Source organism: Bos javanicus, chromosome 18, assembly GCF_032452875.1.
Source record: "Bos javanicus breed banteng chromosome 18, ARS-OSU_banteng_1.0, whole genome shotgun sequence".
NCBI lineage: Eukaryota > Metazoa > Chordata > Mammalia > Artiodactyla > Bovidae > Bos > Bos javanicus.
The window spans coordinates 56,830,300-56,846,861 of record NC_083885.1 but is presented as its reverse complement, the minus strand read 5'-3'; the positions used below and the strand labels follow the sequence as shown (position 1 = coordinate 56,846,861).

General features: G+C 55.0%; 1 protein-coding gene across 1 annotated transcript; it reads left to right on the top strand.

Moving 5' to 3' along the window:
- Positions 1-1,010: 1,010 nt before the first annotated feature.
- Positions 1,011-15,696, top strand: SYT3 (synaptotagmin 3). The gene is made up of 11 exons (XM_061386119.1): positions 1,011-1,104; positions 1,738-1,868; positions 3,322-3,503; positions 6,365-6,890; positions 9,061-9,448; positions 9,561-9,779; positions 12,143-12,263; positions 12,564-12,735; positions 12,824-12,956; positions 14,947-15,015; positions 15,182-15,696. Exons 3-10 carry the CDS (start codon positions 3,353-3,355, stop codon positions 15,010-15,012), a joined length of 1,776 nt encoding a protein of 591 aa, XP_061242103.1. The 5' UTR covers positions 1,011-1,104; positions 1,738-1,868; positions 3,322-3,352; the 3' UTR covers positions 15,013-15,015; positions 15,182-15,696.
- The last annotated feature ends 866 nt before the right edge of the window (positions 15,697-16,562 follow it).

Here is a 16,562-nt window from a genome sequence, read left to right as displayed (position 1 = left end):
GGGGAGGTGGGGTCGTCTAATTAAAGGGAGACGTGCCTCGGAGACATGGCTTAAAGTGTTTGCAATTTTTCACTTAGAGATTATATTTATATGGGTGTCACTGGGAGGCAGGGGGCAGCACTGAGAAAGACTGGGAGGAGCCCTCCAAGTCACCCCTGTGGGCTGCACCCAGAGAGGGTAGTTCTGGACCTTCCTCAAGGAATTTCACCTCTGTGGGCCTCAGTTGTCTCCTTTGTGAAATGGAAATAACATAATTGACCCCCACCTGATAGGGCCAAAGTGAAGATTAACTCAGAGAATGCTTTCAAAGCATTTAACCCCGGTGCAATTGTCATTCATTGCTGCTTTGAAAAAATATTCATTAAGCACCTCGTTGATGCAAATTCTCTCTATATACTGACTGGCTTTTCAAATCTCTGGGTCCCTTAGGAAACGGGTCTTTTGTCTGTATTTTGGTGATGAGGAAACTGGAACTCAGAGCAAACAGGGCAAGGTCAAAAAGGTAGGAGCAGACCCAGGAAGAATTCGAGTCCAGGTCCTTGCTTCCACCTCCACAGCGGGCTCTGAGTCCCTGCCTCCCCTCCCAGCACCAGCCCTCAGAGCCCCTCCGCTGGGAGGACTGGAAGTCCTCTCCTGCGGAAAACTGAGGTGGGGAGTCGGGAGTCCTGCGTCCCCGAGGGAGGAGGGAGCAGGAGAGGTGGATTCCTGCATCTGAGAATGGAGGGGGTTGGGACCTCGGTACCCGGGGTCCTTGGAGAAGAGATGACCGGGGTCCCTGACTTCTCTAGGAGAGGAGGGGCTGGGGGCTGGAGCCCTTGGATCCTGGGGGGAGCAGAGGGTCCTGATCTCCGGTCTCTGTCTCCTCGGCGGTGGAAGTGCGCTGCGTCTCAGACGCCTCGGTTCGGGGAAAGCGCCCTCCTTCCTCTCTGCGGCCGCGCGATTTCGGCTAGAAAGCCGCAGGTTCGAGGGGAAGAAGGAGGGGGTGAGAGGGGAGGAGCCGAGGACCTGCGACAGGGGCGGGGGGAGGAGCCGAGCTGGCACCGCGGCCGGCGCGCGGGGCTGCGGCGGCGGCGGCGGCGGCGGCGGCGGCAGGGGCAGCTCCGGGTGAGTCCGCTCCTCCCCCTCCCTCTGCCAGAGCCCCCGCCCCAGCCCCAGCCCGGGGGGCGGCCCGAGCGCATGGGGGCGCGGGTCGGGGCAGAGGTGCGCGGATCTCCGACCCGGGAGTGGGAGTGCTGCAGCGTCTCCAGGCTGCCCCGGGGGAGGGGCACGTGGTTCTGGAAGGGGGGGTCCCGAAACACCTGGGTGCACCCCAACCTCTCCCACCGATCCCCCGGGCGTGGGGATGGTTTACCCACTCCATGGCCCCTCTGGACTTCGGACTCCGCGGCTTCTCGAGGTCCCAGACATTATTCCTCTCCCCTGCAGCGCCTTGGGACCCCGGCATCTCATAACCGCCCCCCCACCTCCAAAAAAATTCCCATCCTCTCTGCAGCCGGGAGAGGCACTAAGGACTCCAACTCCCATCAGTCCCTGCAGTGCCTGGTCTATGAAGCCGCAGCAACGCGAGCGCAAGGCCTGCCGGGAATTGTAGTCTTTAAGCTTAACGGGAGCTGGGGGCCCGAAGGTGGGAAGGGGGTGGCCGGACCTCCCGGGGGTCGCCTGGGGTCGAGCAGCTGGCCCGAGTAGGACAAGATGTGAGGCTCGGGCTGAGCTTTTTCTCACGGCCACGGCCCCCAGATCCGGCCCCCCCTCCCACCACCTGGTTCTTGGGGACAGTTCCGCAGCCCCTTATCCACCCTACAACCCCCATGGGCTACCGCCAGCCGCCGCCTCCGCTGCCATCCAGGACAAGGCAGGGATAAGCGCAGGTGAGTCTGACTATGCCCGTCTCAGAGTCCTGGCCTTCTGCAGCACCCCACAACACCTGTCCATCTGTGAGCCCTGATCTGTCCGTCCCAATTTCCCCTGCACCCTCCTTCCAGTCTATCTCTGATGTCTAGCTCCAAACCATGTATCGCTACTCCCCCTTCTCCCCACAGCCACCTATTTCTCCCTGTCTTTTATGAACCCCCCCCCCAATCCAGTCTGCCCCCATGACTGTCTGCCCAGTCCTCCATCCACTGTATCCTTTTGTCCATCTGTGATTTCTGGCCATTGTTTTTCTGTCCTTTATTTCTGCACCCCATCCATTCTCCTGTCCACTATTTGTCTCTCGAAGATATTTCAGTCCACTCTCTTGCCTGGCACTTATCACTGCCCGCTTGGTCCATCCATCTCTCACACTCCCTTGAATTACACCCAGCTTATTCTTTATGGCTTGTCCATCCCAAGTCTCAATCCTTGACTTTCCCTCCGTCTGTCTGTTCATCTGTCCCTCTCTTCCAGGCCCCAGTTTGCCCTTCCCATTATCTCTGTCTCCCCTCCCCTTATCTCTCCCTCTCTCAACTTGGTCCTTATCTCTGCATCCTTCACCTTCATCTCTCCACAGCCAGCATCAGACAACCATCTCCTATCTCTCTACCCCCATCCATCTCCTTCTCACTCTCCCTCTCATCTCCTTGTCTACACCTTCCTGTTCCCTGGACCTCCCAAGCCCTTTCCCACCCTGGGCCATTGCTCACGTTCCTCACGCTGTTTTGAATGGTTTTCCTCACTCCAGCCCCACTGCCCACTGTCCATGGCTGGCTCCGTCTCATCTTTCAGGTTTCAGGGAACTCCCCCGATGACCCACCTCCGGGTCCCTTTGTGACACATCCTTCTTTTAGGGCACTTCTCACAGTCTGAGGGCTGTGTGTTTATGTGTTTATGTGAGTGTGTTTGTTGATTTGTATGCTCCTTATGTCCTCTCATTGGACTGTGACACCAGGAAGCCAGGGACTGAGTGGGGCTTGTTCCCTGCTGGATCTGCAACAGCCCACACAGTGCCTCATGTGTAGTTGGTGCCCAGTGAATATCTGTTGTATGCGTGAAGGAGAAATGGCCGTTCCATTGTCTCTCCATTCCTAAATTCTGTCCCTGCATCTGTGCAACCCTAATCTTTGTCTCCTTGTCTGTCCAACCCTTTATTTGTGCATCCTGAATCTCTGCCCCTTGACTGGCCTTCCCAGTCTTTTCCTCCTTGTCCATTTCCTCCCAGTCTCTTCTCCCTTGTTCATTGCCCCCCCAATCTCCATCCGCTTGTCCCTCCACCCCCCAGTCTCTGTCCCTTTGTCATTCCACTCCCAATCACTGCCCCTTGCCTATCCTCTTTCGTTCTCTTTCCACCCCTTATCCACCCCCTCTCTCTCCCCCATCCCATTCCCCATCTGTACCCTTGCCCAGCCCCTCCCAAGCACAGGACTCGCTGGCCACCATGTCAGGAGACTACGAGGATGACCTCTGCCGTCGGGCACTCATCCTGGTCTCAGACCTCTGTGCGCGGGTCCGAGATGCCGACACCAGTGACAGGTGCCAAGAGTTCAACGACCTTCGGATCAGAGGCTATCCCCGGGGCCCAGATGCAGGTCAGCACCCCCAGCCATGTTGGCCAGCCCTCTGCTTCCACCATAGGCAGAATTTTTAGAGATTTAGAGCAGCCTTGCTCGCTTCCTGTGCCTTGTGGAGCCAGTCCCTCTTAGAGTCTTGCTTCCATCCTGCCTGTTGCTGATCCCCCTTACCTCTAATCTAAGGAGAAAGAGCTATGCGGTCCATTTGACCCACGGCCTTTTGAGTTTTGCCCTGCGGGCCTCCTATCCACCCTCCCCACCCCCACTCCACTGCTGCACACACCCCCTTCAAATGTCTTTGTGCATCTCACATAGTGCTTAGAAGCTCAGGCTCTAAATCAGTCTGTCTGACTTGTCTGGGTTCAAATCCCATCTCCCCCACTTATTAAATGCATGGGTTCTTCTGTACCTCAGTTTCCTCATCTGGAAAATGGGAATAATAAAAGTGACTACTCCATGGAGCAGCTGAGAGACTCAAATGATATAACACATGTGACTTGCTAAGAACAAGCTGGGCACACAGTGGGCATTCCATAAATGTTGAAATATCCTTACTGAGCACCGATTGTGTACCAGGCAGTAGGCAAGGTCCTTCACATATCTCATCAACTACTCATGATGACCCTTTGTGGTACATATAATCCCTATCTTCTCTTTTTTTAATTTTATTTTTAAATTTTTTAATTGAAGTACAGTTGATTTACAAAGATTCATGTATATGGCAAAGTGATTCAGATATAGGTAGATATTGATGCATATATTCTTTTTCAGATTCCTTTCCATTATATGTTATTATATGACACTGAATATAGTTATAATCCTTATTTTCAATGGGGGAAACTGAGGTTCAGATGGAGTGGTTTGTCCCTCAGCTAGCGAGCAGTAGGGTTCTGAGAGCTAGGGAATATCACGAGCGCCTTCGTCCAGATGAGAAACCTTCACAAAGCAGGAGTTGGGACGTTAGAATGACGGTCACACTGGCTGAGCACCAGGGCGGGGCTCAGCATCTTAAGTGCAGGGTGTCCAGGGGCTGGTGATAAGGGATGAGGCCCAGAGAGCTGCAGCAGCTCACTCGGGGTCTCACCGTCTGTATGCAGAAGAGCCCGACTGTGACCCCAGGAAGTCTAGCACACTACTGCAATTTGGCAAGCTGGGGGTGGGGTGTCTCAGGACCACCCTCAAATTCAGTGATTCCTAGGACTTTGACTTGGAGAGAGTCTGAGTCAGGCTAACAGTGGGGGATGGCATCTGTCCAACTTTTCTCCCCCTCCTCTTCCAAAACGACCCCTTTTGCTTAGTTCTTCCCATGTTCAGAAGGCTGGTTTCTAACAGGCCTTGCTCTGGTTTCTAACAGGCCCCCAGAACTCTAAGTAGGTGCTGATCATTCAAAAACGGACACCCTAAGGGGCTGGAGTGGGGTGGGAAACTCAGAGTCCTGCCACTGCCTGCACTGTGGCCCTGCAGGGTCACTTCCTGTCTCTCTGAGCCTCAGTTGCCTTATCCGTAATATAGGATCACTCACCCTCAGGTGGTATAGTGTCATGAGGATGAACATCAGGGGCCACTGACTTAGATCCACTGGGCAGTTCAGGACTGAAGCGCATCCCCTTGTCACCAAGCGCTCCCTGAACGGACAGGACACAGTGCTTCCACCCTGCTGTCCTTGCTGCCAATGCTTGGTGACCTGCTCCTCCCCCGTGCACCCCATAACCCACCGTCTGTACAGAGCAGGAATTTCCCTTTGTGATCCACTTCATGGACACCCAAGAGTCAACCCCCAAACAAACTCACATTTCCTGGAAAAACCCTACTCCTGGCACCACTTACTGAACGAAGCTTCAGTTCAAGATCTGGGCTGTCCCGGGTTTCTCTGAAAGGCATATCAGCACACAGCAAGCATTCAGAGTGTGTTAGCAGTGGGGGTGACAGTGCTGGATGCAGATGGCAGTACTAGGATTTATCATCCCAACAAAAAGTCTGCCATTCGTGAATGAACCGCCAGTGAACCGCCAGTGGGTTCAATGAACCCAATGAACCGCCATTCACTGGGAAACACTGAATTGTGGTAGCCCAGTGGTGAAGTCGGTGGGCTCCGGAGCCAGGCGCTCCGGACTCAGATTCTGCCTCCTCCACTCCATCTACAGGACTTCGTGTCTGTGGTAACTTCATGTCTCTAGGTCTCAGTTTCCTTTTGTGAAAAGTACTAATGGGCATAATCATGTTGCCAAGCTCCTAGGGTGCCCGTGAGGCATAAGGAAGCTAATGTCTATAAAGCACAGTAACCTCTCAAGAAATGCTTGCTATTATCTTCCCCAGCTTCCTCTGCGAGCCATTCACTCCCTCCATTCTTTAAAACTGCTATGACAGGCAGAACAGAGTTTTCCCCATTGGACAAATGGAGCAGGTCAAGCTCAGAGAGGTGAAGATATATTCCGAAAGCCACACTGTGAGCTGGAATTTGAACCCTGACCTATCTAACTGTGCCATGCAGTCTCCCCTCTCTTTGATCACCTCTGAGCATTTGGGGGAAGCTTGGTTCTAAATTGGAGGAGGTACCCACTTATAGGAGAGGCAATGCGATCAAGAGGATAAAAAAGGATGAAATCTGAAGACAGGCTGCTGGTTCCAATCCCAGATCTGTCGTGGACTAGCTGTGTAGCCTTAGACAAGTCACCCAAACTCTCAGTTTCCCTGTCTTTAAAATGGGTAGATGGAGACACTGACGTTTGCGTAGCCGTGGAGTCTACACTGAGTAGTATGTGTAACGTGTTTAGGACGGTGAGAGGCCAACACTGAAACTTAGCTTTTTGGGGGAGAGCAGCGGGAGGCTAAATTCCGACCCCACCCTGACCCCTGACCTTTGTCCTCACTCTCTCCAGACATCTCCGTGAGCCTGCTGTCGGTCATCGTGACGTTCTGTGGCATTGTCCTTCTGGGTGTCTCCCTCTTCGTGTCGTGGAAGCTGTGCTGGGTGCCCTGGCGGGACAAGGGAGGCTCAACCGTGGGCGGTGGTCCCTTGCGCAAAGACCTAGGCCCCGGGGTCGGGCTGGCAGGCCTGGTAGGCGGTGGCGGGCACCACCTGGGGGCCGGCTTGGGTGGCCATCCCCTGCTGGGGGGCCCGCACCACCATGCCCACACGGCCCACCATCCGCCCTTCGCTGAGCTGCTGGAGCCGGGCAGCCTAGGGGGGTCTGACCCCCCTGAGCCCTCTTACTTGGACATGGACTCCTACCCAGAGGCCGCAGCTGCTGCAGTAGCCGCGGGGGTCAAACCGAGCCAGACATCTCCCGAGCTGCCCTCCGAGGGCGGGGCAGGCTCGGGGCTGCTCCTGCTGCCCCCCAGTGGTGGGGGCCTGCCCAGTGCCCAGTCGCATCAGCAGGTCACAAGCCTGGCACCCACCACCAGGTGAGACAGGCCACCAGGCTGGGGGCCCACTCTGAACTTCCTTTCCTCTTTAGTGTTGCCTTCCCATCTGCGGCGCTCCTGAGTCCTGGGAAAGGAGGGAGCTTGGGGCATGGAGTCCTGGTTCCTGGAGAAAGACGAGGCTGGGGACCCAGACTCCTGAGTTTGAGGGAGGAGGGGGCTAGAGCTCTGAGCTCTTAAAACCAGCAGGAGGAAGATAGGGACAGGACTCAGAGATCAGGAAGGTGGGAGGGAATGGAGATTAGACCCCCGATTCCCTGCAGCACAGAGCAATTCATCACTGGTGGGACCTGCAGTTCACTGATCCATTGATCCTGATCCTATGCATGCATATTGAGTGCCTAATATGACCGAGACCTGAGCTGGGTGTTGGGAAAAAGTAGAGGTGAGCACTGCACACAGACCCTCATGCCACTCCCAGTCCAGGGGAAGTGGGTCCCCAGACCAGCTTGTCCTGAGCCAGCCAGGCCAGGGCTGCAGAAAGGCAGCCTAGGGGACACGGCGGGGACCGGATCACACAGGGTCTTGGATGCCAGATTGAGGGTCTGGAACGTTGTCCTGGGATGCTGGGGAGCCATGGAAGGCTTGAGCAGAGGAGGTCAGCTCTGGGTATAGAAAGACCTCTCTGGGGCCACACAGGGGACAGACTGGACGCCGAGAGTCCAGGCAGGAGAGGACAAGCCTGCGCTGAGATCACGGGGCGGCGGAGGCAGAGATGAGCTAGAGAGAGTCAGGGGGCAGTGAGTTGGGGATGGAACCGGGGCCTGACGGCTGGGGGTAGGAGGGGGTCGGAGGAGGTAAGGACAGCACCCAGGGGTCTGGCCTGGTGATCGGGTGGATGGTGGCACTGTCAGAGGACCTAGGAAGAGGGGAGGGTTTGAGGGAGACCCTGAGCTTATCTGGGTCTTGTTGAACGGGAGGGACCTGGGGGAGCATCTGGGGGAAACTGCCTTCTAGAAGGACTGTCTCAGGCCCCAGAGGTTCACCGGTGGTTCTCCTCCAGGTAGGGGCTGGTCAGGGGCTCATGGAAAATGTAGTCTGAGGGTCTCTGGGGAAGCCCTCCAGAGGTTGATGGATACACTGGTTATGAAGAAACTGAGGCTCAGAGGGTGTTAATGACCTGCTCAAAGTCACTCTGGGAGCACTGATCAGTAGCTGGAGGCATCTCACCCCGCATCCCTTTTCATGGCTCCGTGCTCCCGACCCCCCTGCTTCTCCCAGCCCCATGCCTGCCTCTCAGTGCATCTGGCACTGCCCTGTCCAGTCATCACTAGGGGCCCCACCACATGGACTTCACCATGGGTGCAGTGGTTCATGCAGGAAAGGATGGATGAGCAGAGACCGTGGGGGTGGGAAAATTCAGGAGACGGGAGGGAAAGGGTTTGAGGGGAGAGAGGAGGTGAGGATGGCCCCAGGTATCTGTCCTGCAGGCTGAGGTGGATCGTAGGGGGCTGGGAGAGGGAGTGGGTTGGGGAGAAGGGAGCGAGCCCAGTGGGGAACACAAGAGGTATGTGGTGTCTCATGGGGCTGGGAGGCTGAACCTGGCTAGAGCCCAGGAGACACACTTAGCAGACAGAGGCTGCTGGTGGTCGTGGAAACCTGGGGCACAGATGAGCTTGTCCAGGGAAAGCATATGGGTGAGAAGGGAAGATGATGGCCAAGATGGTTAAGGATGGAGCTGTGGGCTTCCATAGTGTTCCACAAGCACAGAAAAGACAGTTGAGAGAGAAAGAACAGGCCAGGGGGAGCAATGGCCAGGCGGGAGAGGGTGAGGATGGGCCGGGGAAATTTGGAGAAGGGCAGATGGGGGTCGGATGGTCTGGGCTGTGTGAAGCCCCTGGGCTCCACAGAGAAGTTATTCAGGGTCACTCCTGGAGGTCAGATGGAAGCTTTGAGAGGCTGGTGAGAGCCCAGGTCTGGGGTGGAGCTAGCTTAGAGAAGGGGATGGCCACCCCCCGCCCCCCGTACAGATGGGGAAACTGAGGCTCAGAGGATTCGAGCGCCCTGCCCAAGGTCACAGTGGGCAGAGGTGGGGGTCTGTGGGCGCCTGGCTGTGGGGCTTGAGGAGAAGGCCGGGAAGGGCCCCCCAGGTTTTCAGGTGCAGTCAGAGATCAGAGCCACTGACTCCATCTGTCTTCCTCACCCCCTACAGGTACCCCGCCCTACCCCGGCCCCTCACCCAGCAGACCCTGACCCCGCAGCCGGACCCGGGCAGTGAGGAGCGGCCGCCCGCCCTACCCTTACCCCTGCCGGGCGGAGAGGAAAAGGCCAAGCTCATCGGACAGATCAAGCCGGAGCTGTACCAGGGGACTGGACCCGGTGGCCGGCGGGGCGGCGGGGCCCCTGGCTCTGGGGAGGCCGGCGCGGGGGCGCCCTGTGGCCGCATCAGCTTCGCCCTGCGGTATCTCTACGGCTCCGACCAGCTGGTGGTGCGGATCCTGCAGGCCTTGGACCTCCCGGCCAAGGACTCCAATGGCTTCTCAGATCCCTACGTCAAGATCTACCTGCTGCCTGACCGCAAGAAGAAGTTTCAGACCAAGGTCTGGAGTGGAGGGCTGGACATCCGGGTCCCAGGGAGGGAGGGGCGGGGTCCGAGGGAGGAGGGGCCGGTGGGCATGGTGTCTGAATCCCTTCCTCGCCCGCCCCCTGCAGGTGCACAGGAAGACCCTGAACCCCGTCTTCAATGAGACGTTTCAGTTCTCGGTGCCGCTGGCTGAGTTGGCGCAGCGCAAACTGCACTTCAGCGTCTATGACTTTGACCGCTTCTCCCGGCACGATCTCATCGGCCAGGTGGTGCTGGACAACCTCCTGGAGCTGGCCGAGCAGCCCCCCGACCGCCCGCTGTGGAGGGACATCGTGGAGGGCGGCTCGGTCAGTGGCTCCCGCACCCCCTTCCCCAGGGGACCCAGGACCCCTCAGCTTGCCATCTCCTTGCCCCCCCTACTACTTCACACCCTCATAACTCCTGGATCCTGGAGTTTTCAACTTTATTTTACTGAAAGTTCTGCAAACGTACAAGCAGGAATGGAGAATGGTATAATGGGCTCCCGCTCCCCTTCTGCACTTAGTTAAATATTAACATCAGAACCAGGCTCCAGATTTCCCAACTTCTGACCCCACTTTGACATCTGATGGTAACCGTGAAGAAAACTATAACAGACACCACCCGTTTTATCAAAACTCCAGGCTGTGACCCCATGACTTCTGCCCTCTGACCCTGACCCTTCAATTTCCCAAGCCTAGAGTTCCCAGCTTTTGTTTGTTAAACTTCCTTCCCCTTTACAACCTCCTCATTTTTCAATTCCCAGTCTTCCTGAGACGCCTCCCCCAGCCCCTCTGATCTCTAAACATTTTGTTTCAAAGCCCTGACCCTCAAGCTCTCTAATTTAATCGAATCCTCTGTGTCTTCATGGTCTCCACCGGAACCCTGATAGTGTGATTCGCTAGAGCCTCACACTGGAATCCCCGATGTCCTGACATCTCCCCAGTGCCCCTGACATCCCCACTGGCCCCTTCCTCCTGTCTTACAGCCTCGTTCTCCTGTACATCCAATCCTTCCCCGAACCCAGTTCCTAGGTCTTTGTTTGGGTGTCCCGAGCCCTTCCGCACCCCGAACTTCGCACCCTCCCAACTGCTCAGCCCTCTCAGTTCCAGTCTGTGGGTTTCCCAACATTCCAGCTCTCTGTTGATCTGGGGAAGCTGTGTGTGAGTGGGGAGGGGTGTAAGCCCTGTCCTCATATCTTGAGAGGGCTGGTTTTGCTCATATCTTGAGAGGGCTGGTTTTGCCCACCCGATGGCCTGACTCAAGCTCCTTCCCATCTCTGAGCCTCCATTTTCCCATACATACAAGGACATGGTTGAACCAGGCATGTGTGGCTCTTCCTAAGGTCCCCTTCACCTGGGGGGACCACAGCCCGCTTGCTCTGTCCCCCAAGCTCAGGCTCTGAGAACTACCTGACTAGTTGTAGGGTCCTGGCCCTGCTCCCTGTTGTTCCCCGAGGCCACCCTGCTCAAGGGCTCCCTTCTGCATCCATCCTTGTCTCCTGCATCACCTCACATTTTCTCTTCTCCTCCTGATCGCTCCAGGCCTAGGTGGTCACACAGGGGCCAGCATCATGGGGACGCCTGGGGGGAGTCTTTGCACAGGGCGGCAGGGAGTCTGGGAGCATGTGGGAAGAGGTGACAGCTAAGCTGAGGCTTGATGACTGAGAAGCGACAGGGAGGGTGGGTATTCTTGCTGAGGACACAGCCGGGGCAGAGCCTCAGGGGAGCCAGTGGGGAGTCTAGGGACCTGGGCTCCAGCTGCGTGGGTTGGGGGTGAGGCACTGAGATGAGGCTGAAGACCAGGGCAGCCAGGGCGTAGGGCCCCTAGCCCTGGCCGCCGCGCCAGGTCCTTCTGCGTGTGTCGAGGCAGGAGATCTGCCTCCCTTGTAACCTCATGGTGGCTCTTGTCTGTCTCCTGCCCCAAGATTGACCTCTCTGTGTGTCTTTTCTCACCTCTCTAGACCTCTATCCCACCTCTCTGGATCTCTGTCCCTTCTCCATGTAGGTCTCTGCCTCTATTCCTCTCTCTCCTCCTGCACCCCCTCCCCCACCTTTTCCCCTCCCCTCTCATTCTGGGTCTCTGTCACTCGCTGGGTCTCCATATGTGTTAGTCACTTCAGTCGTGTCGGACTCTTTGCAACCCCATGGACTGTAGCCCACGAGGCTCCTCTGTCCATGGGATTCTCCAGGCAGGAATACGGTAGTGGGATGCCATTCCCTTCTCCAGGGGATCTTCCCGACCCAGGGAAGCCGAGTCTCCTGCATTGCAGGCAGATTCTTTACTGTCTGCACCAGGGATTGCCACACCAACCCCCTGCCCGCCCCACTCTGCTCTGGGTCTTTCTGACTCTAGAATTCTGTGGATCTGTCGTTCTGACTCTCTCTGGGTGTTTGCATCTCTGTCTCAGCCGATTTCTCACAGTGTTTTCTCTGCCTCCCTCTTTCTGTCCTTCTCCCCCCACCCACGCCTCTTCCAGTTTTCCCCGCAGAACAAATAGGCTTTGACGGTGGTGGGCCGCTGTGGCCGGGGAGTTTACCAGGTATTGGCCCGGAGTCAGATTGTTAAGTGGATCGGAAACCTGAGCCCTGGAAATCGGGCAGGAGAGCTGGAGGCTGGAGATGGGGAAGTCAGGGAGAGGCTGGGGGGAAGGCTGAGACAGAGCACCGCTGGCCCCCTTTCCCCACTGCAGGAAAAGGCAGATCTTGGGGAGCTCAACTTCTCACTCTGCTACCTCCCCACGGCCGGCCGCCTCACCGTGACTATCATCAAAGCCTCTAACCTCAAAGCGATGGACCTCACCGGCTTCTCAGGTGGGTTCCGGAAAGGCGCCGGCTTCTGAGGGGCGGGGAGGGGGGTGAGACTCCTGGGTCTGAGCGAGGAGGGGGCTGGAAGCCCAGACTCCACAGAGTCCTGAGAGAGGAGGGGAGGGGGTCCAGACCCCCTAAGTCTGGGAGAAGAGAGTCTGGGATCTGGGCTCCTGGATCTGAGGGGCTAGGAGAGAAAAGGTTGGGGAACCAAACGCTTGGGTTTGGGAGAAAGGTCTGGGGTCCGTGATGGGGTCCGAGGGCCGAAGACCCGGTTCAGCGCCCTCCCTTCACGCCCGCCCCCAGACCCCTATGTGAAGGCCTCTCTGATCAGCGAGGGGCGGCGTCTGAAGAAGCGGAAAACCTCCATCAAGAAGAACACGCTGAACCCCACGTACAACGAGGCGCTGGTGTTCGACGTGGCCCCTGAGAGCGTGGAGAACGTGGGGCTCAGCATCGCGGTGGTGGACTACGACTGGTGAGGCGGGGGGCGGGGTGAGAGCGGGGTGTGGAGCCCGGCCTGCCGGCCTCTGGGGTGCTCACCGGCCCCCACCCGTGACCTCCAGCATCGGGCACAACGAGGTGATCGGCGTGTGCCGCGTGGGTCCCGACGCCGCCGACCCCCACGGCCGCGAGCACTGGGCCGAGATGCTGGCCAACCCACGCAAGCCCGTGGAGCACTGGCATCAGCTGGTGGAGGTGAGTGCGGCACCACGCTCCCCTTCATTCGCGCAACCCCTCATGTCTTTGTGGGCTGCTCAGTCACAGGTTCGAATCCCCGCTCTGCCCTCTTTAGCGGTATGACTTAGAGCAAGTTCCTTGATCTCTCTGTGCCACCAGTTTCCCCAGCTGGGAAATGGGGCCGTTAGAAGCGTCTATTGTTAGGACAGATGTGAAGATGCAGTGAGTTAATGCAGGACTAAGTGTCCGCCTCTCAGTAAATAGTCAGCTACTCTTATTATTATTACCCATGATATGAAGTCCCAAATAAAAGGGGAAAAAAAAACCTCGATGATAAAATAGAGCAGGGCTTTCTTCATTTGTTGTTTAAAGCAGCCTGTGAAAATTGGTGGACTGTGGTTTACTGGGTAAGGATCAACAATTTTTCTTTTGAAATGAATAAGAAAATAAAATTGAAATAGAACAGAACAGAAATTTTCACAGGGCAGGAAACCAAGGATTGTGGTATTAATTTATTTTTTCCCTGGGGGTTGTGGTCCAAAATGTTTGAGAGTCTGGGGGGGAAAGGGAATCTGGAGGGGAGTTTTGGGGGTGCCTTTTCAATTAGGGAGTCCTGGAGGGCTTCTCGGCAGAGGCATAGAGGTTGAGAAGAAATGGCTTAGGTAAAGAAGCTTGTAGGAAGAGGGTAAGGCTGCCAGTTCCTCCAAATCATCTAGAAGAGGGGTGTCAGTGGTGAGCCTGGAGCAGAGAAAGAAGGGGATGGGAAGACCCCAGGAGGCCTTGGGGGTCATGGGAGAACCAGCTTGACAATTTTTAAATTAAAAATTTAAGATCACTTAAGGTCCTTAATTGGTCAAGAGAATTTTTCAAGCATTCTCTCATTTGAATCCAAGAAAAGCAAAGAAGTAACTTTCAAAACTATTGATGACTACTGTCACTAAAGCCAAGAAAGTAAGAGTATACTAAATTCTTACAGGGTAAAATTAAAACATTTAAGATAGTATGAATTTCAGTACACTTACTCTTTTTTTTTTTCCAATATTTTCCCAACTAGTTTAATATTCCAGGGTGGGGGGGGGGGGGCGGGAGACAAAAAATACAAAAAAATTGAGTACATATTTCTCCTTTTGTCTTTGGTTCCTGAGCCTAGAAACTGGCCTTTACTGACAATTTAAATAAATTTCAATTTTAAATAAAACAAGTTTTCTGTAAGATGGCACTGGACTAGCTTTTACTTAAAATTTATATTTTGCTCATCATGGACTCTTTTTGCATTGATTTTGATTTTTTTTTTTAAGATGGTATTACAATAGCATTTATCTGGATTGCTGAGTTTGTGTGTACCTTGCATTTTACACCTGGATTCAGTTCCTCACTTGGAACTGACTAGTGTGGCCTTGCTTTGAAGTTTTCTCTGGGGTTGGAGTGGGGAGGGATGTAAAGGGCTGAGCGCAGAACTCAGAAGTGAGTTTTGAAAAGACTGATTATACTTAGCTGAACAGATGGCAGCTCTCCCTCCTTTTATCACTTACTCTTCTTCTAATTCACTCACTCGTTTATTCACAAACTTCTCTGGCAGCTCCTGTGAGCCAAGCTCGCCGTACTCCTCAGTGGAGAGGTGCTGAACCCTGGCAGAGTCTGGCCGTGACCTTGACTTTCAGCCAATGATGTTCTGTGGCTGATCCTGACCATTCTCTAGCTCAGCCCTCCCATGGCTCCCCAGCACTCTCAGGACTGGGTTTCAGCTTCTCGGGGGCTGTGCAGGGTCTTCCCTATCACCCCAGTGGCCTCATCATCTCTTCTCACATTTCCAGTGATGTCTTCTTCGTGCCTCTGTTTTCTCATCTGTAGAATGGGACTGTAGTACCACTTGCCCCATCACTTCAGAGCTGGGCAAAAAAGAGAACTATAAATGATGAAAACAGGTGTGATGTCTTATTAGGTTCATTACTAGCCACTGTTTTGCCTCTGTCCCCTCCTCCTGAGCCTTCTGGATTTCCCCCTTCAGGAAAAGACTTTGACCAGCTTCACAAAAGGCAGCAAAGGATTGTCAGAGAAAGAGAACTCAGAGTGAGAGGTAAGGAACCCAGACCAGGGGTGGGAGGGGCTGGATACCCAAGTCAGGATGGAGGGACATAGCACTGGGATTCCTGGGTCCATGGGGTGTTTGACGGTCATGACCAGCCAGGTCCTGGGCTGGCTGTCCGCCATCACTAATGTTTCCTTGCTGCCCGGTCCTGCAGGTCTGGCCAAGGCTTGGAATCAGACCAGGCCCCCTGAGGACCCCATCCCTTCCTGCCCGGACTGTGAATTCATCTCCTCGAAGCCATAACGTCCGAGCTGCGTGGTGCGAGGCAGCCCTGGGCCTGCCCATCCTTCTACCCCGGAGGCTTGGGGGTGGTGGGAGGCAGGCGGGCCCAGCTCCCTGTTTCAGGGTGGGGGGCATTCAGTCTCCACTGTGTCTGTCTTCCCTCCCCGGGGTTCCCCATCCAGGTGAGGGGCCATGCATGTCTGGGGGATCCCTGTCCCCCCAAAACCTCTGTCTGTCTGTCGTCTGTCTCTTTGCTGTTTGTACAAGACTTAGTGTCCTAACCCTCGTGCTGGCTGTGAATGTCAACGAACCAATCTCCCATGTTCCCCTAGACACGCACACGCCCGTGTCCACCCTTTCTGTTCACCACACCCTGAGTCTGGCCGATTCCCCCCACTGCTGCTGCTATCAACTCCAGAATAAACACATACTTTGGGTCTCACTCCATCTGGGGCTCCTGTCCTTTCTGGGACTGGGAAGCTGGGGTGGAACATCTCGGCTCTGCATTCAAACAAATGTTTCATTCACTGGCAGAGTGACCTTTGGCTACTTAACTGATTTCTCTGAACTTTCCTTTTTTTTTTTCTCTGAACTTTTCTAAATTTCACATTGGCCAGGACCACTGTAGTCATAGGACACAAAATGAAACCCAGACTATTGTAAGCCACAAGGAGAAATGAAGGACCTTCATGGAAGCCTGAGAGTACAGAAGAACTTCAGGCAGGGTTGGACCCAGGTGTTTGAGAGATTCTGCTTTGTCCTTTATTGACTTCGTTCTCAGGCAGATCTTTGCAATGGTAACAAATGGTCATTTGGAACTGCAGGCTTATAATGCTGAAGCTGTTTTAATGCCGTCAGCTGAAGAAAACAGAATTCCCAACAGAGAGAACTGAAATGGTAGAGATTTCTTTTGCTCATGGTAGAGATTTCTTTTGCTCATGGTAGAAATTTCTTTTGCTCATCTAACATTTTAAAGACACAAAATGAGCCCAGGGTTAGCTCAGCGGCTCAGTGTCAGGCACTAAGTTGGCATCTCTGAGAATAGTTTGCTTTCCCCGCATGGGTACAAACTGTCTGGAACGGTACCACGCATCCTGTTCTCAGACAGTGACATCTAAAGCAGAAAATGTGGACAAGGGCCTCTCCCTTATGTGTTTGACATTTTTATTTTCTCCCTAGAAGAGTTCTCCTTTCTCATTTGCCAGACTGGGTTCTAGGGGGCCAGACTGGGTTGCAATGCAGTCTGAAAAGTGAGCATCTGTCATTTCTAGTCTATATCGTGGGGTGTGGGCTTTGCCAGCAAGAAAGCATGG